Source organism: Chlamydotis macqueenii, chromosome 14, assembly GCF_036417535.1.
Source record: "Chlamydotis macqueenii isolate bChlMac1 chromosome 14, bChlMac1.mat, whole genome shotgun sequence".
Lineage (NCBI taxonomy): Eukaryota > Metazoa > Chordata > Aves > Otidiformes > Otididae > Chlamydotis > Chlamydotis macqueenii.
Window position 1 is genome coordinate 14,488,359 of NC_141569.1, and position 15,860 is coordinate 14,504,218.

At 51.1% G+C, this 15,860-nt stretch overlaps 2 protein-coding genes across 2 annotated transcripts; one reads left to right on the forward strand and one right to left on the reverse strand.

Moving 5' to 3' along the window:
* Positions 1-284: 284 nt before the first annotated feature.
* On the forward strand, positions 285-8,754 carry RBM22 (RNA binding motif protein 22). The gene is made up of 11 exons (XM_086759036.1): positions 285-421; positions 1,034-1,087; positions 2,064-2,093; positions 3,127-3,259; positions 3,551-3,651; positions 3,837-4,009; positions 4,755-4,955; positions 5,484-5,648; positions 6,072-6,160; positions 6,697-6,828; positions 7,504-8,754. The coding sequence occupies exons 1-11, from the start codon at positions 368-370 to the stop codon at positions 7,632-7,634; spliced, it is 1,263 nt and encodes a 420-aa protein (XP_086615162.1). The 5' UTR covers positions 285-367; the 3' UTR covers positions 7,635-8,754.
* Positions 8,031-15,713, reverse strand: MYOZ3 (myozenin 3). The gene is made up of 7 exons (XM_086759037.1): positions 15,583-15,713; positions 14,787-14,873; positions 14,252-14,415; positions 13,917-13,991; positions 13,671-13,818; positions 13,218-13,389; positions 8,031-10,799 (listed from the first exon to the last, which is right to left on the reverse strand). Exons 2-7 carry the CDS (start codon positions 14,815-14,817, stop codon positions 10,637-10,639), a joined length of 753 nt encoding a protein of 250 aa, XP_086615163.1. The 5' UTR covers positions 14,818-14,873; positions 15,583-15,713; the 3' UTR covers positions 8,031-10,636.
* Between the last annotated feature and the right edge of the window lie 147 nt (positions 15,714-15,860).

Sequence of the window (15,860 nt, forward strand, 5' to 3'; positions counted from 1 at the left end):
CGCCGCGGTACATTAAAAAAAAAAAAAATTATTAAAAAAAAAAAGAGCTCAGCACACCCCCCCAGTTTCCTCAATGGTCTCGTCCCCTCGTCGTCCGTTCCCCCCTCCCCCGGTTCCGAGTGGTTCCGCCCGCCCAGCCCCTTCCCGCCCCGTGGGCTGAGCTCTATGGTTCGCGTTGCCTAGAGCGCCCCCCGCCCCCGCGACGCTCTGCTGCCCTCACCGCCTCGTCTCGCTCTCCCCCTCCCCGGCGCGTCGCTGGCGGAAGCGGTGTCACTTCCGGCTCCCGCCGCCCGCCGGGATCGGGGCGGGGAGGGGCGGTGCGGGGCCTTCCGGCGGCTGAGGGGAGCGGAGAGCGGGTCCCGCCGCCATGTCCACATCGCTGGGCTCCAACACCTACAACCGGCAGAACTGGGAGGACGCGGTGAGCCTGGCTGGGCGGGCCTTGGCCGGCGGGGCCCTCCGCTACCGGGGGTGGCGGGGGGCGGCGCGGGGAGCAGCCTCCCTGGGCCTCCCCCCCTCCTCCCCCCGGCCGGGAAGGGGCTGCCGCGGTCACCCGGGCCCTCCGTACGGGCAGGGAGCGCTCCCCACCGGGGTTTGGGGTGTCCGGTAGCGGGGGGGGGCTGAGCTGGGCCCGGCCTGCGCCCACGGCCGCGTTCTTTCGAGCTGAGGCCTCTCCTGAGCGGGCCCGGTGCAAACAATAGGTGCTGAGGGATGGCGGGGGGTGGTGTCCTCGGCTGCAGTCTGGTCGCTGAAGAGCTAAGATCTCAAGAATATGCTTTTTATTTTTTTTGTTGTTGTTCTAAGTTTTACTTCAGACTGGCGTAGCCAGCAGGTCGTGGCTCGTTCATGATGTGGACCGTGGGTCGTGGCTCGCAGCCCTCGCAGTGACTCTTTCTAAATGAATCTTTATGCATCTTTCAAACGGTCTGATGAGTTTGCCTCTGTCGCGTTAGTTCAGAGTGTGATTTGGATGCTGCTGTGACGAGAAAATTTATTGCAAATTCCTGATTTTCTTTCTTCTTGCTCGATTCAGGACTTCCCTATTCTGTGCCAGACATGTCTTGGAGAAAACCCATACATTCGAATGGTATGTGCCTGCTTGACGGTGCAGTCCTTTCCTCTGTGTTGGCCCTGTAAGTGCTGGGTTTTGGGGGCTAAAATAAGCCTGGCTACAGGAGGATGCCAAGGTGGACTCCTAATTAGTTGATTCTGCACAGCAGGATTTGGTTCCGGACGTTGTTGGTATGTGATGTCATGGCATTAGGTATGTGACTTAAGAATAAATCAGTCAAAAAGGAGAGCAAGGAGATATAGTCTAATGTCTAGAGCACAGGAAACGTTAGAAAACAAAGCTTTGGTACTGGTAAATGATGCAACATAGAAAACAGTGAGCTGCTGAAATATTAAATAGCTTAGCACGGTTTCTAAAATGTGCAGGATATGCAGCTGTGAAAATAAGTTAAAACTGTCTCATGAAGGCTGGCTGATGGTAATTTAAACTGTTTGTTTGTTTACCTTGGTGTCTTCTTAGATTGCTTTTCTGTGTGTGCAGTCTGGTTGCGTATGACTCACAATTAGATTGCCTTTCCTTCACATTTCCGTTCCACCAAGTTTGCTGAGAGAGACTGATATTTTTGTAAAACATAACCCAGTACGCTGCATTACGTTATGTATTTCTGTGAAGCATAACCCAGGATAGGTACGCATTTCAAAACATGCTTATTTTCATGGACTTACTTCATGTAGCGTCAGGTTTGCTTAAAAATAGCTATTAATATTCCATTTCATTCTCGCCTTTCATCAGTACCTGAGGTGAGAATTACAACAGAGTGTTTTGAATGAATGTTTCTTAAACAAAAATAGATTGATAGTTTTCTAGGACTTTTTTGTCCTGTTGACCTGCCAAGGTGTAAGCCCAAAACGTAGGGGTGGGTGAGTCTAAATGCAGCATAATTGGGAAAAACCCACTGTGCTGTAACATCAATTATATGTTTTATGTTGAATTAATGATATTTCATATCTTCTTGTACTGTTTGTTTTTTTTTTTTATATATATATTTCAGACCAAAGAAAAATATGGAAAAGAATGCAAGGTACGTCTGTTTTCTTTTGAAGAACCAACATCTAAATTGGTGCATGTCTAGGAATATTAAATTTTAACGTTAAAAAAATCCTGTTGGATTCAGAAAAGTGCTTGTCTGTGTTAACAATTAAAGTGTTTATGTAACTGCGTAAATTTTTAGGTCAGTCTACTGTGCATTCTGTTAGACAAAGTTGATTGATCTTAAAATAGTGCAATTATTTGTATCGCCGAAGACTGTCCAGACAGACTCAGGATTTGCTCATGTTTATCAGAATTAGGTTTTACTAATTTTGTACTGTATTTGAAGGTATTTCAGTGCTTTAAATGATCTCGTGTTTTCTCTTAGAAGTAAGAACAAACTTGCAGGTGGTCAGTCACCAGAGTTTGGGTTTTGCCATGAACGTGTTATTCTCGGCTAGGTGGTGATTTGTGTTAGCTGACATCTATTTCTGACAGAGCACGACATACTTAGTGGTGTCTTGACGGAGGGAAATTAAAGAGGTTTTTTGCCCTTTTTATTAGTTGTCATTTGAGGTAGGGAGAAGGTATGTGTTAAAATCTTCCCTTCCTCAAGGGAAGATTGCAGCAGAAGCAGGTGCGCCATTCCGCTGGGTGAGGTAGAGAGCAGTAGTTGTCTTCTGGACCAAAAGTCTCATAACCGCTCCCTGGGCTTGCGGCTGTGCTGGTGACTGACTTACGCATAATGGGTAATTTATCTCTAGTAGCTCTATACTGACATCACCTGGAGTGAAGGAGAATTTATTTTTCCTTTGAGTAGGTCTGCTTTCAGCATTCATGTTATTGTAATAAAATAAAAAAAAAAAACAACAAAGAAAAAAACCTTCCTAAAACTTTCTCCTGTCAAAGTAAGGCACCAAATAGAAACAAATATTTTTTGAAGTCAGAATCTTAGCGCTGAAGAAGTTGTATTTATGGCTTAAAGAGATTAGATGTGTTTGGACTTTAAGTTTCCATGCCAGACCCAGGATGATAACTTCATTGCTGTGTGACAGAGATACAAGTGTCGACTTCCTGTCTCTCAGATTTGTGCCAGGCCTTTCACAGTATTCCGCTGGTGCCCCGGTGTTCGTATGCGTTTCAAGAAAACGGAAGTATGCCAGACGTGCAGCAAGCTGAAGAATGTCTGTCAAACCTGTCTGCTTGACTTGGAATATGGTGCGTACCAAAAAATGTAAACTAAGAGAAGAAGCTGGTTGACTTGCCTCTGAAATGAAAGTTGGTTAAATGTCTTTAAATGTGTGCAGGCATTTAACACGGTTGTTTCTGAACAGTGTTTGAGAAGAACAAATCTTGATAATCACATCTTTTCTGAGGTCAGGGGCAGCGTGGTATACATGAGCAGCACATGAGTTATCTCTGGCCAATGCAGATTGCAGTTACTATTTCTGCTCTTTCAGCTTGCGCTGCATACGGATTTGTTGGGGTTTTTGTTTTGTTTCATTCTAGGTTTGCCTATTCAAGTCCGGGATGCAGGACTCTCCCTTAAGGATGAAATGCCGAAGTCTGATGTCAATAAAGAGTACTACACCCAGAACATGGAGCGAGAGGTACGGAAGCGTAGCTACAGTCACGCTCTGCGTGTCTGGGTTTGTGTAGGGGAGGAAAGGGGCCAAATTCACTTTTCATAAAAGGAATGACTCAGCTTCTTAAAATAATCTGCTTGCTCTGAATCTGTGCATTAGTTTTCAATGAAGCTAAAAATCTCGTCACTTTCCTTTTAACTGCTGTTTAGATATCCAATTCCGATGGCACTAGACCAGTTGGTGCACTAGGAAAAGCTACTTCTACCAGCGACATGCTGCTGAAGCTGGCTCGGACCACTCCTTACTATAAGCGTAACCGTCCTCACATCTGTTCCTTCTGGGTAAAAGGAGAATGCAAGAGAGGAGAAGAGTGTCCCTACAGGTACAGACACAGCTTAAGCAGTTAATCTGTTCACCGCGGTCAGATACAGCTCCCCTTAGGGTTCGAAGAACAGGAAATGCTGCAGTGGGCAGAAGGCGCAACACTGTGTTCGGGATCAGTGTGAAACTCGCAGTCGGCTGGCACGCAGCGACAGTGAATGAATCTTTGTTGCGGCAAGTTCGTTTGTGAGGAATTAGCTGCGTGGCCCTGTAGTGCTTTGCTGAAGCAGTGACTGCAGCTCTTCTTTTGCATAGTTCATTTTTTCCCCTCATGGCGTCAGTCCCCTCAGTCAGAGATCTTTGTATTTGAACAAGAGGCCATTTGAAATCTGGCTCTTGTATTCTGTAGTGCTGAATGCTCAGCTCTTAGAAGTGCCATTCATTCGGGATCGAGGCAGTCCTGCCTGCAATTTAAGTTCTCTGGGCTTTTTTTCTCCGCTTTGGCATGTTTATGTGAACACTGGCACAGATTGCCCAGAGAGGCGGTGGATGCCCCATCCCTGAAAACATTTAAGGCCAGATTGGATTTGGGCTCTGAGCAACCTGATCTGGTTGGAGATGTCCCTGCTCCTTGCAGGGGGGTTGGGCTGGGTGGGCTTTAAAGGTCCCTTCCAACCCAGACCATTCTGTGATTTTATATCAGTGACCAGAAGCCTTTAGAAGGGAAGGTAGCAGTTTTACTGGTTTTAATTTGATGCAGCTGTAACTGGTGTTATGAATGAAATGCTTTGTTTGCTGAACCTTAGACATGAGAAACCTACAGATCCAGATGATCCTCTGGCTGATCAGAACATCAAAGATCGTTACTATGGAATTAACGATCCTGTGGCTGATAAACTTCTGAAGCGAGCGTCAACCATGCCTCGTCTAGACCCCCCTGATGACAAGACTATTACTACACTCTATGTTGGCGGGCTTGGAGATACTATCTCTGAATCGGATCTCAGGTGTGTTGGTGAATTTGTCTTGCCCTTACCTTTCTATTTGATGCTTTGATTACTGCTTGTCTTCAAGTGAGGAAATCTCTCTTGGGGAAAAAAAAAAGAAATCTGATTTTCAGTTTTCCTTAATGGGAACTGGTTGGTGGGCAAGTGCAGAGGAGTGCCAACAAGCTGACGCTCCTCTCCAGCAGATAAATCAGACACATTTCAAGTGCTTTGATTAAAATTTCTCTTCAAAGATGAGTCATCCTTCTGAGCTGTTGGGGATACTGTGTTACGCTTTTTACAAGAAATTCCCATAGCCTCTCTAGCTAGCTGCTGAGAAAAGCTGCTGCAGAGTTTTTATTGCTCCGTAATTGCACAGTGGGGCAAGAGGCTTGATTGCTAATGGTTAGTTTGAACTGGTGATGGAGAAGAGAGGATCTGAGCGTATCTATTTCAGCACATGGTGAGATACTACTACTCTGTGGCTAGGAGGAGTGGGGTTTCATGATTTTTTTTTTTTTTTTTTTTTTTTTTTCCTCCCCCACACAGAAATCACTTCTACCAGTTCGGGGAGATTCGGACAATAACCGTAGTGCAGAGGCAACAGTGTGCTTTCATCCAGTTTGCCACCCGACAAGCTGCAGAAGTGGCTGCTGAGAAATCCTTCAACAAACTCATTGTCAACGGTCGCAGGCTCAATGTCAAATGGGGAAGGTGAGTGCGGGAGGAGGAAGCCTTGCGGGTGCTGCCACAAGGTTCTTCATTCAGTTTATACAGTCTTGATGAGCAGGATTGGATATTGGGTTGGAGTAGATACTGAGCTGGTAAATAGTTGGGATCCTCTTACAGTTTGGTTTTCTTTCAGCAGTGGGGTCTGGATTGGAGATTACACCAATAACACAAGTTATGTAAGCGGTTTCCTGTTTGAGGATTGTGGATGAGTTTCTGTAGTTTTGTTTCTGATCCAGCTATCGCAGACACTGTTTGCACACGTTGTACCATTCTGTGAATTTTTCGTCTTTGATCTTTGGTCTGAAGCAATGGATCTAGATTGGCTCACGTGAGATTACTGTGGTGTGAATATCTGCTTATGCTGCTCTTTTTCATCCCTGTCCTCAAACTTTTGTCGTGTTTTAGGTCCCAGGCAGCAAGAGGGAAAGAAAAGGACAAGGAAGGTACTACAGAATCCGGGATAAAGCTGGAGCCAGTTCCAGGACTTCCCGGAGGTAAGAAAGTTGTTCTGATCTCTGAAACACTTAATGCTTACCTGCTTCCATGAGAGAGGCTGGTGTTAAACTGCTGAGAGCAGGAGCAGGAGTCAGGACGGTGGAGGCACTGGTGAGCCCAGAGCAGGCGGTTACAGTGGGTTTGCAGCAGATCCAGCGGGGATGGGAGGTGAGCTTTTTGTCTAGAAGCAAATCGTTGATGAAAAGAGAGTTCTTTATGTGATGAGTGAAAAGTTAAAGCTGAACTAATAGGTCTGAGATACTGGCAACGCATGCTTTTCAAGGCTTGGTTAGTGTCTTCCTAATCCACTGAGTGTTGTATGATGGAAAAAGCAAAGCTGGTTTTGGGTGAAGGGAAATGGTGACTCTACTGGGGTGTCAGTGCTGTCCTGCTTCTCGCTCCGGTTCAGGTGTGCAATAGTAGCAGCGGTTTGCCCTTGTGGAAGAAGTGATTGTGCCTCCTCTCCAAAGGCAGATGCCTCTGTGTTTCTTGGCTGAGAGATTTTTCTATAACTGTCGTGTGTTTTTTTCTGCAGCTCTCCCCCCTCCTCCCGCTGCCGAAGAGGAGGCTTCTGCAAATTACTTCAACCTACCTCCAAGTGGCCCTCCAGCCGTGGTTAACATTGCCTTGCCACCTCCTCCCGGCATTGCTCCACCACCACCCCCAGGTACTTCTGTTTCCCTTCAAGTGGAGGTGTCTAACTTGGTGTTAGACAATCTCCTTGCTTGGCTGTGCTGTAGAACTGATGCGTGCCTCAAGTTGATTTTACTCATCCCTGATCGTGCAATGTAAACCGATGATCTAAAATGAGCTGTCAGCACAGTTTAATTAAACTGAGCTGTGGTATGTATTCACTTGCAAATTCTCAGGCACGTCAGAGATCCCTGTTACTGGTACCGAGACCTACTCAGTGCTTTTGCTGGCTGTGTAAATGCCACATCAACCTGAACTTCAAAGGGTGATTCTGCGGCTGGTTGAATGCCAGCCCGTGTTTGGCTGTGTGTGTGTATCTATCCAGAGACCCCTTTCTTTATGGGATGCCAGACTCTTGTGGATGTGTTTGCACTTGAGTAGAAAGTGTTTAGATTGGCATTGCAGCCACCTGTCCAGTCCCCCCACCAGTTTTATCTGCGGGTAAGAATGTGTGTTGGGTAAGGATTGTCCCCAGTTATACTGGAAAGAGGGGAAGGCGTTGGGGGATTTGAGGAATCGTGTGAGACGTGCACCTTTCTAAGGCACAGCTGTAAACCAGCTGTTTTTCTGTTGGCAGTTTCAAGCAGTAGTGCACCTGCATTCATTGCTCTGTGTCTTTGTCTGAACCCAACAACTTTTGTTTCTGCAGGTTTCGGACCACACATGTTCCATGCCATGGGGCCCCCGCCTCCCTTCATGAGAGCCCCAGGTCCCATTCACTACCCGTCCCAAGATCCCCAGAGGATGGGTGCCCACGCCGGAAAGCACAGCAGCCCCTAGCACGTCGTGACACCCTCATCGTTTCAGTAAATTTTATTTTCTAGTTACCATGGTAGCGCCGTATGTTGAGCTGTGGGTGAGCTAGAGAAGCCTTATTTCCCTGCTTGCAGACACTGGGCAAGCTGAGCTCCGTGTCTCCGCTAGGTAACGAGATCATTGATACGTCCCAGATCTTTCATTTAGTGGTGGGGTTGGGGGGTGGGGGGCAGACAGAAGGGCTGTCGGGGGGCTGTGGATCAGGTGTACCGGAATTACAGTGCTGTCCATGTATCCCGTTCGCACACTTTTGAAATAAACTTCTGGAAAAACAAAACCAAACCCTTTTCAAGCCCACTTGATATTCTCAGTCTGAACACTATGGACTAATTTAAATGTAACCAGAGACTCTTCTCTCTATCAGGTAACTAATGACTTATTATTTTAATGAGGTCTTAAACCAGGACTGAATAAGAGCTGAAAAACAAGCTTATCAGATGTGCCAAACTCATGGCCTTGCTTTACTATCGCCACGTAATTTTCCTCCCTCCTTTTTCCTGACTTTTTGCTGTAGGGGAGAAAAAAAAAAAAGCAAAAAGCAAAACCTTTTTTGATGCTTCACTTCTAATCCTGCACATCCTGAGCAAGATAAGCGTTAGGTCACGCGAGCAGGAGCGACGTGGAGTGACTGGTCAGCAGTTGCCCGTTTTAGGCTGGTGAAGGCCCCCTTGGTGGCCCCCGGAGGCTGGGCTTGCATTGCTGACAGCTGCAGGGGGAGGACTCGGTGCAGCTGCCAGCCTGTCGGTATATGTGGAGCATGACTGGGGCTTTTGAGGCCTGTGGATACAGCCTCCTCTTAAACTGTGAGATGGATTCCACTTTGTCCTCCTTTGATAAGACAGGAAACGTTTCTTTCTGTGCTCCACCGATGATATTTGATCTGTGTCCTGCGTGGAGCCTGCTGTTGAAGAAGATGTATGTACACAAGGCTGGAGGATTTTAAGTTTATTTGTATGTCAGCTGCTTTCATATAATGGATCTGTGGACATCTTTCTGTAAAGCAAAACATGATGGAACCTGTTCTGAAGCCTCATTTGCTTGTTTAAAAAAAAAAAACAAACATTAAAATACTTGAATTTTTCAACTCTGCTTAGACCCTGCTTCCTGGCGCACGGCATCTGAGGACTTTGTCTGATGTTATTTGGCTGCTGCCGAAGCCAAGGTGCAGAGTGGGCAAGGACAGTGGGTCCACTGTTAGTTTTGCGTGCTGTCCTGTACGATGCCATGGGTGCTGTTGGGTGCTGCTGGCAGCCAGGCTGGCTTCCTCTGGAGAAAGCTGGGCTTTAGGCGCAGCTAATGAGTTTCGTTTTTGTCGGGCAAGAACCATCCCAGGGCCGTGGTGGAGGACGGGCAGAGGCCTGCAGGGGGACTGGGGAGGGTTGCAGTGTTTGCTGCTGCTCTGGACCCGAATCTGCAGTCAAGGCCAGCGAGCGCTGTGCAGACAGATCTCGATGCAAACAGACTTTGCATTATCGCAATGTATTTATTATTTCCAGCCAGGTCCCCAGGTGTACACAGGTTCTTCAGCTGGTGGACGAAGAGGAGAGAGATGGGTTTTGAGCAGGGCAGCAGTTGGACATCATAAATTCTAAATGTTTAAGGAATTGACCTTTTAATTTCCACTTGTCCCCTCCTGCTTCTGTAGGAAGAACAGAGCATTGAAAGTTTCCCGCACGAATGGTGTGTTGTGGCAGCAGAATCCCTGTGTGGTCTTTGCTCTGCTCATCTGTCTGCACAGCATTACAACTGCACTTCACAAGTGAGGCAGCTGCTAACTGCATTTTTACCACAAAATTTACTTGCCCTGTTTAACCACAGTGGTGGAAAAACAAACTTTAACCCTGATGCTCCTGCTTTTGCAAGATTAAATAAGGGTAACGTTAACAACCTGGCAAAAGCAGTTGTAGAAACCCTGTATTAAGTTAGAGATTTTTGTTAGCAGGGTTTTCCAGATGTTCCGATGACTGTCCTACAGACTGCTGTTAGCCGCGTGTCCCACTGTGTGTCACTGCTGAAAACGTTTGTGTTGAATCCTCGCTGCTGATTTTCGCATTGGTGGAGAAGCCCATGCTTGCTGTAGTCACGGCTGCGCTGCTTTTCCTTCCCACTGATGTTGAAGTTGCCAGAATACCCTGGCGGTATCTTCAGGCTGGTGCAATTCTGCCGTGCAGCGAGTCCGGGCAGGGCCTGATCTTTGTTGACCAACTACATGAAGCAAATCTGGCTTGAGTCAATCAAAGGGCTTGGATGTCTAAGCAAGGCATGCAAATAGCAGTAAGAAGGGGAAAATATCAGCTGCCAAGTGCTAGCCAGTAGCTTGTGGAAAATGGGGCACAAGTTTCCACCTCCCAACGTTCCTCTCCCGTATATCCTGGTTGCGCTGTGTTGGTAAACAGACAAATTCCCAGCTCCTCATTTGTTTTTGTTGTCCAGCCAAGCCCAAGGTAAGTGCTTTTAACATGCCAATGCCTCCAGTAACTTCTTTTGCTGCTGCTTGTCAGTTACCGCCTCCTCTTGCCGTCCTGACCAGAACGACAGATGTTGAGTTGTCCTGAGGATGGAATTTCTCTGCAAAGGCACCAGCTGTCGGAGCTGGTCTTGGTGTCGGTGAAGAAGCAGCGAGACAGCTCGGTGTGTTGCAGCTGGCGGTCATGCCATTTTCCACAAGGCAGGGAAGAGGATAGGCTGTACGGGATGTTTTGTGTGGGAGCTTACGGGGATCTGCTTGCATTAACGACGAGAACTTGGCTGGTGAGCTTAGCACTAAACGCCCTTGTGACAATGGCTGGTATGAGGGGAATTCAAAATGGTCCCAGACTTGAGCTTGTTCAAATCCCCTTGAAGAAGATGACAACCCGAGACCACTAGCTTAGCTTTCACGAAGAATACTTACTCCCCTCTCCCCTACCGTGCGAAGGAGTCTAGCGAGAAAAGCATCCGTGGTGATGAGGAAGGGAACGCGCGTGCTACAGCTCGTCGCTCTCTGGTAGGATGCGCGCCCAGCCTTGCGGCACTCTGTTGAAGTTGGGTCTGTGGGAGATCACCTCCAGAACGCTCAGGTGATCCAGCTCCATGGCAGGCACCGAGAACGGGTCGCTGAGCAGAGCTCTGTCAAAGGGGGCGGGAGTCCTGCGGCAGGAGAGAGACCGAACATAGCACGTCAGGAGGAGAGGTGGTGTGTGCTGTAAAGGCGATAGAAAAAGCAGGTCTGGAGTTACTAACTCTGAGCCCAGCAGCAATCTAGCAGTGCTTGTAGCAAGTGACAGCCCTCCTCTTCCTCCTAGTATGCTCTTAGAGCCTCTGCTAGCCCAGTGAGGTGCTTCTCTTGTACAGAGCCGACCTCCACGCAAGCCTGGAGAGGGGGTTTGGTGCCTGAGCATCAGTGGCTGTGCAGGGGAGGGAGGAAGTGTGTTGTTACCTTTACCGCAGTCCCTTTTGATGGGCTCCACCAAGAGCAGTGGAGGTGTGCTGCGCGTGAAAGGGGCAGACCCAGAGCAGACCCAGAGCAGATGACGGTGACAAGCTCCCTGACCTCTAGAAAGTGACTTGTCCGCAGCCAATGTGTTCTGCAATGGGCCAGGGCCGACGGTGCTGCCTCCTGATCGCTCTAGCACGTGTGCAGGCACACGGCAGGCAAATGTCTTTCTCTTGGCCTTGGCTCCGGTCTGCCTTTTGGGACAGCTTCTCTTGAACTATGACTAACAGGAGGAGCAGTGCGGGGGCAAGAGCTGTCATCCCTTTACGGAGAAATGTGGAAAGGGACCGGGGAAGAGAGTGCCAGCCCCTGCAAAGCCAAGAATGTTAGTTTTGGAGGAGAACATGGAGGCTGAGCTATCAACGAGGCATAGCTGGGAATGTTTGCTTTGGGAAGCGCTGCTCCAGCGTGAGTAACGTGGCACTGTTCTGCAACAGAGGAGAAATAAGGGGGGGAAAGGTAAATGAGAGAGATTTGTTCCAGTAATTTTCTGCTTTCTGGGAAAAGACAGTCCTTTTCAAAGCTTGGTTTTCGCTCTTTCTTAAGGCAGCACACTTTAGCAAGGTGGCCAAAGGTCTGTGCATCGCAGCCTGAATGTTTAAAGTTGGGAATAAATCCATCCGCTTTAACGCAGTTGCTGTTGAGATGGTGAACTTGCCCTCGCCCTGCGACCCCTGTGAGCTGTGCTGGGATTCACCTAGCTTCGGGCAAGAGCGCTGGCTTTTCGCTAGCCGACTTGTTCCCAAAAGCTTGTTTTTCTGCAGTTTGGTCTTTGATTAACTGAGAAGTGATTTAAAAGCCAACAGCTTGGAAGATCATGAAAAGCCCATTTAAAAGCAGATTGGCTCTCTGAATCTTCCTGCCTCAGTGAAGAATTAGAGGAGGTGGCAGGAGGCTTGGTGTTAAATTAGCATCCGTCTGTATTAAATAACAGTTCAAGACTTTAAATAGAAAGTCAGCATGTGAGAGGGGAGAAATGGTACGGGGTAAAGCATTATTCAGAAACATGCCCTTGCTTCGGTCCCTGTCCATAAATAAATACTGAGGCAGGAACATGGGTAAATAGTGAAAGAAAAGAGCCAAGCAGCTCCTTGTTCTCCCCCTACAGCACCTCCTCGGATGTTACCGCTCCGGGAAAGCTCAAGATGGCCAAGTAACTGAGAAGGAAACTCTGGGGGAATTAATAGCTAACGCAGCCCCTTTGCTTCCCCACGCTTGCCCATGGCTGCCCATGGTTCTCGTTCCTTCTGTGAACCCCACCGCCTCCTCCTTCTCTCCCTCAGCTTTCAGCGGGGAGGAGAGCCAGGACCTCCGTTTGCAGATTCCCTGGGATCAAGTTCAGCTTAAAAGCTGAGTCCTCATGATTCTATGTTGGGCTGCTGGTGCTTTGCTGTCACCATCTCTCCATCTCCCAAATCCCCACCAAGCACCTTTCTAGAAAGGAGAATTTTCCTCGGTGGCCTCAGCTCCCAACCTCAACCCCAGCGTAATTTGGAGGTGCAGGGCATGGAGCTTGCCAGGCTGAGCCACCAGGAATGAGCCTGGAGACTTCAATCTCGAGAAGGTGTTTGAAAGGAATCTGGTGACCTCTCAGCACGTTGTGGGAAGATTAACCTTATACCCCCACCGCTTCCAGCAGCTGCTGGGACATTAAGGAAATTAGGAGAGAAACTTGGCAGTGTCTGTGCCATTCCTCCACCCAGCTCAGAGCTGGGCCCGGCTGGGAACAGGGGCGAGTCCTTCTCCAGGACCACGTGCATGAAAATTAGTCCTCCCAAATGTCATCCCTGAGGCTCTGCAGTGAGATCAAGCTGCTTAAGGCTGTGCAAGCCCAGTGGTGGAGCTGAGAGGGGATCTGGGGAACTGCTGGAGGCAGGGTCCTTTGCGGAGGAGCCACGGAAGAGCTCCTGAGCAGGAAAACAGAGACATGAGCCCTTGCTGCTGCCCTGTGGTGTGTAAAGAGGACACGGACCATTGCCCTTCCCTGGCAGGATGGCAGATGCTTCTTGAGGCTGAAGGGCTTGGCCAAGGGATGGGCAGGCTGGCGGTGCCTGCTTCTCAGCCAGCGTTACCTGTTGAAGCTCCTGAAGTCCCACGGAAGGGGTCTCACGGGCGGCTGGTTCTCGCCGTGCGCAGCGTTGCCCTTGTCGCCGAGGAGCTCCTGCCACGGGGATCGGTAGCCCTTGGGGATGGCGGTGATGTTGAACTTCTCCGGGGGCACTTCTTTCAGGGGGCCCGAGTACCCTGTGTGGGAGGAGAGACGGCGTGGGGTGCTGCGGCCGCAGCCGGGCTGGGGCAACGTTCCGGAGGGGGCTGAGAACAGCCCTGCCTTCGCGTGGCCACGGAGGACCTGCTGCTGGGGGCAGGATTACATATCTACACATAAATATGTTACACGTTTATACAGATAAAACTCTGGGGGATGGTTTTGGGGGTGACCCCTCAGCAGGCAGCAGCTCGCTGCCTCCAGCCCCACATTGCTGATGTTACCACGGTGTTGGCTTTGGGGCGTAGGCAGCATTTACCCGGGGCCAGAGCGTCGGGGTTGAGGATTTTGCTCATCTGCAAGACTTTCTCCGTCTTCTTGGGCACTTCAGGGGGGCCGCCCTGCGGTGACGCTGCCACGTGGAGCTCGGAGTGGAAGCTCTGCTGGCCCCCGGCGTCCTCCCCTGCCTGCGGGGAGAGAGTCAGCGGGCACGGGGAGCTCCCGCCACCTGCTCGGGGCCCGAGAGGCTGCCGAAAGCACCTCTGAGCTTCCTCCACCTACTCACCGTCCACTCGTTCGCCGTTCCCTCCGTGTCACCTTTCTTGGCACGGTGTGAGCCACCAGGCCCCGTCCCTGGGAACTGCGAGAGATGAGGAGAGGGGTTACTGGGTGCAGAGGGGGACCAGCACCCCTGCTCTTTGCTGGATGCTGAACCTGATGCTTGCCTGTCTCTGTGCCCAGCCCACCACCCCATCTCTCCTCTCCCTTCATCCTGGCATAGCGGGCAGCTGCCCTGCTGGGAGACCCCCAGCCCCACCAGGAATTTTTTCCCCGAAAAGGCTGCGAGAGGCAGGGAAGTGCTGTCCCACTCGGAGCCGGGGGGGTGACCCACAGACCCACCTTCCCGTAGCCGCTGGGATACTCGAAGACGAAGCGCTGCATCCGCTTCTGGCGTTCCTGGAAGAGCTGGGAGCCGCGGTTGTTCCGCAGGGAGAGCTCCTCAATCATCAGGTCCTGCGGCGTGCTCATCTTCTTGCCCAGGTCCAGCTGGGGCACTGGGGAGGCTGGGGGAGAGCACAGCCACAGCTGAGGCTGCTGCAGCACTGGGGACCCCCGTGCCCAGCGCAAGGACAGGACAGTGTGTCCCCTCGCCGGGGTCCCTGTCCCATGGCTCGGTCGTGCCGGGAGCTGCACTAGGAATTAGTGCTTCCACCATGTCGGGAATTATCTGGGAGTTATCTCAGCTCCAGGGGATCAAGCAGCCTCTCCCACCCCTTCCGTGGACCCCATGCAATTGCTACCCCTTGGGGCTGTAGTGCAAGAGGGGAACAAGAAGCGGGAGCAGGGCCAGTGGCCTCAGCCAGACCTGGGTCTGGCCCCCAGGCATGGGGGAAAACGGTGCCCTGGGACCAGTGACACCCCCGGACCCACTTACCATCTTCAGGGCCCGGTTTCATGATGGTCATCGCCTGCTGCCGCGCTCCTGGGGCAGCTCTGCGGGAGGGGGACGGATCCTGCCCAGCTGGAAGAGAGAGGCAGCCCCGGGGTGACACCGAGCCTGGAGATGCATCAGCCCCGGGTTTACCATGAGGAGAGGTCAGGGTTCGGCTGAGCATCTCCTCCGGCCATCATCATCCTCACGCTACTCTCCATTCCCTTCAACAGATGTAGGGAAATGCCCAAAGCACTCCCGTCAGCCCCTGCTTCTTGTCTTTCCTCTCTGCCTTTCTTTATGACAGAAAACATCCCCAGCCCTGTCCTTGCCCCATGTCCTCATGTCCTGAACCCCCTTGGAGCCCGCCGAGCAAGCCAGGGCTCCAGCTGACCCCCACCAGCACCTCTGTCTCAGCAGAGCTATTTTCAGCCCCTGGCCCCAAAGGTGCTGGAGCCGCAACCCCGACCCTCCCGGGGAGCCCAGCCAGCGCTGAGATGGGGTGCGGGGTCACCGTCCCCCCTTACGGGGCTGAATGGCTCCTTAGCTTCCAGCTTCATCGCGGGGAGGCGGCTGGAGACCAGCTCCGAGTTCAACACTGACCACCCGCACAGCGAGCCTGGGACCTGTGCCCCATCCTTCCCTCCACCCCCCCGCTCCAGGCACCTGCTGTGTCCTATGGGAGACCACCTCCTGCCCCCCATGGTGGCGATGTCCCCACTGCCAAGGCTGGGATGTCCCCCAAGCCCTGTGCACCCACCCGTCTGCTGACCCGAGTGTGGGACCTCGCCACCCCTACCTGGCCAGGGGATGCCCCAGGGACAGAAGATGCTCTCCTGCTGTGCCGGGGACGAGGCTGAAGCTGAGCTGTGGCCACCAGCGCTTGGTGGCCCTGTCTGGCCCTCCGTGGCACCCCCGGGGCTCCCTGCCGCTCACCCTGACCCGTGCTGGGCTCCAGCCCGGATGCCAAGGTCCGGCTGCGGGACAGCAGTTATTTCTGGCTGAGAAAGGGGGTGGAGCAGGGCTGACCCTTGGGGACCGAGACACCGCCACCACGGCAGGGAACAGGGCTGACCC

What these genes read in the sequence shown, in the direction of transcription:
- MYOZ3 (XM_086759037.1), bottom strand. Translation starts at nt 14,817, where the DNA reads ATGACCATCATGAAACCGGGCCCTGAAGATG. An exon ending in GAAACCGGGCCCTGAAGATG is followed by an intron (nt 14,416 to 14,786) that starts GTAAGTGGGTCC and finishes GCTCTCCCCCAG; the next exon opens with CCTCCCCAGTGCCCCAGCTG. An exon ending in GAACGGCGAACGAGTGGACG is followed by an intron (nt 13,819 to 13,916) that starts GTGAGTAGGTGG and finishes CTCTCCCCGCAG; the next exon opens with GCAGGGGAGGACGCCGGGGG.
- RBM22 (XM_086759036.1), top strand. Translation starts at nt 368, where the DNA reads ATGTCCACATCGCTGGGCTCCAACACCTACAACCGGCAGAACTGGGAG. An exon ending in TCTGCTTGACTTGGAATATG is followed by an intron (nt 3,260 to 3,550) that starts GTGCGTACCAAA and finishes GTTTCATTCTAG; the next exon opens with GTTTGCCTATTCAAGTCCGG. An exon ending in CCCAGAACATGGAGCGAGAG is followed by an intron (nt 3,652 to 3,836) that starts GTACGGAAGCGT and finishes ACTGCTGTTTAG; the next exon opens with ATATCCAATTCCGATGGCAC.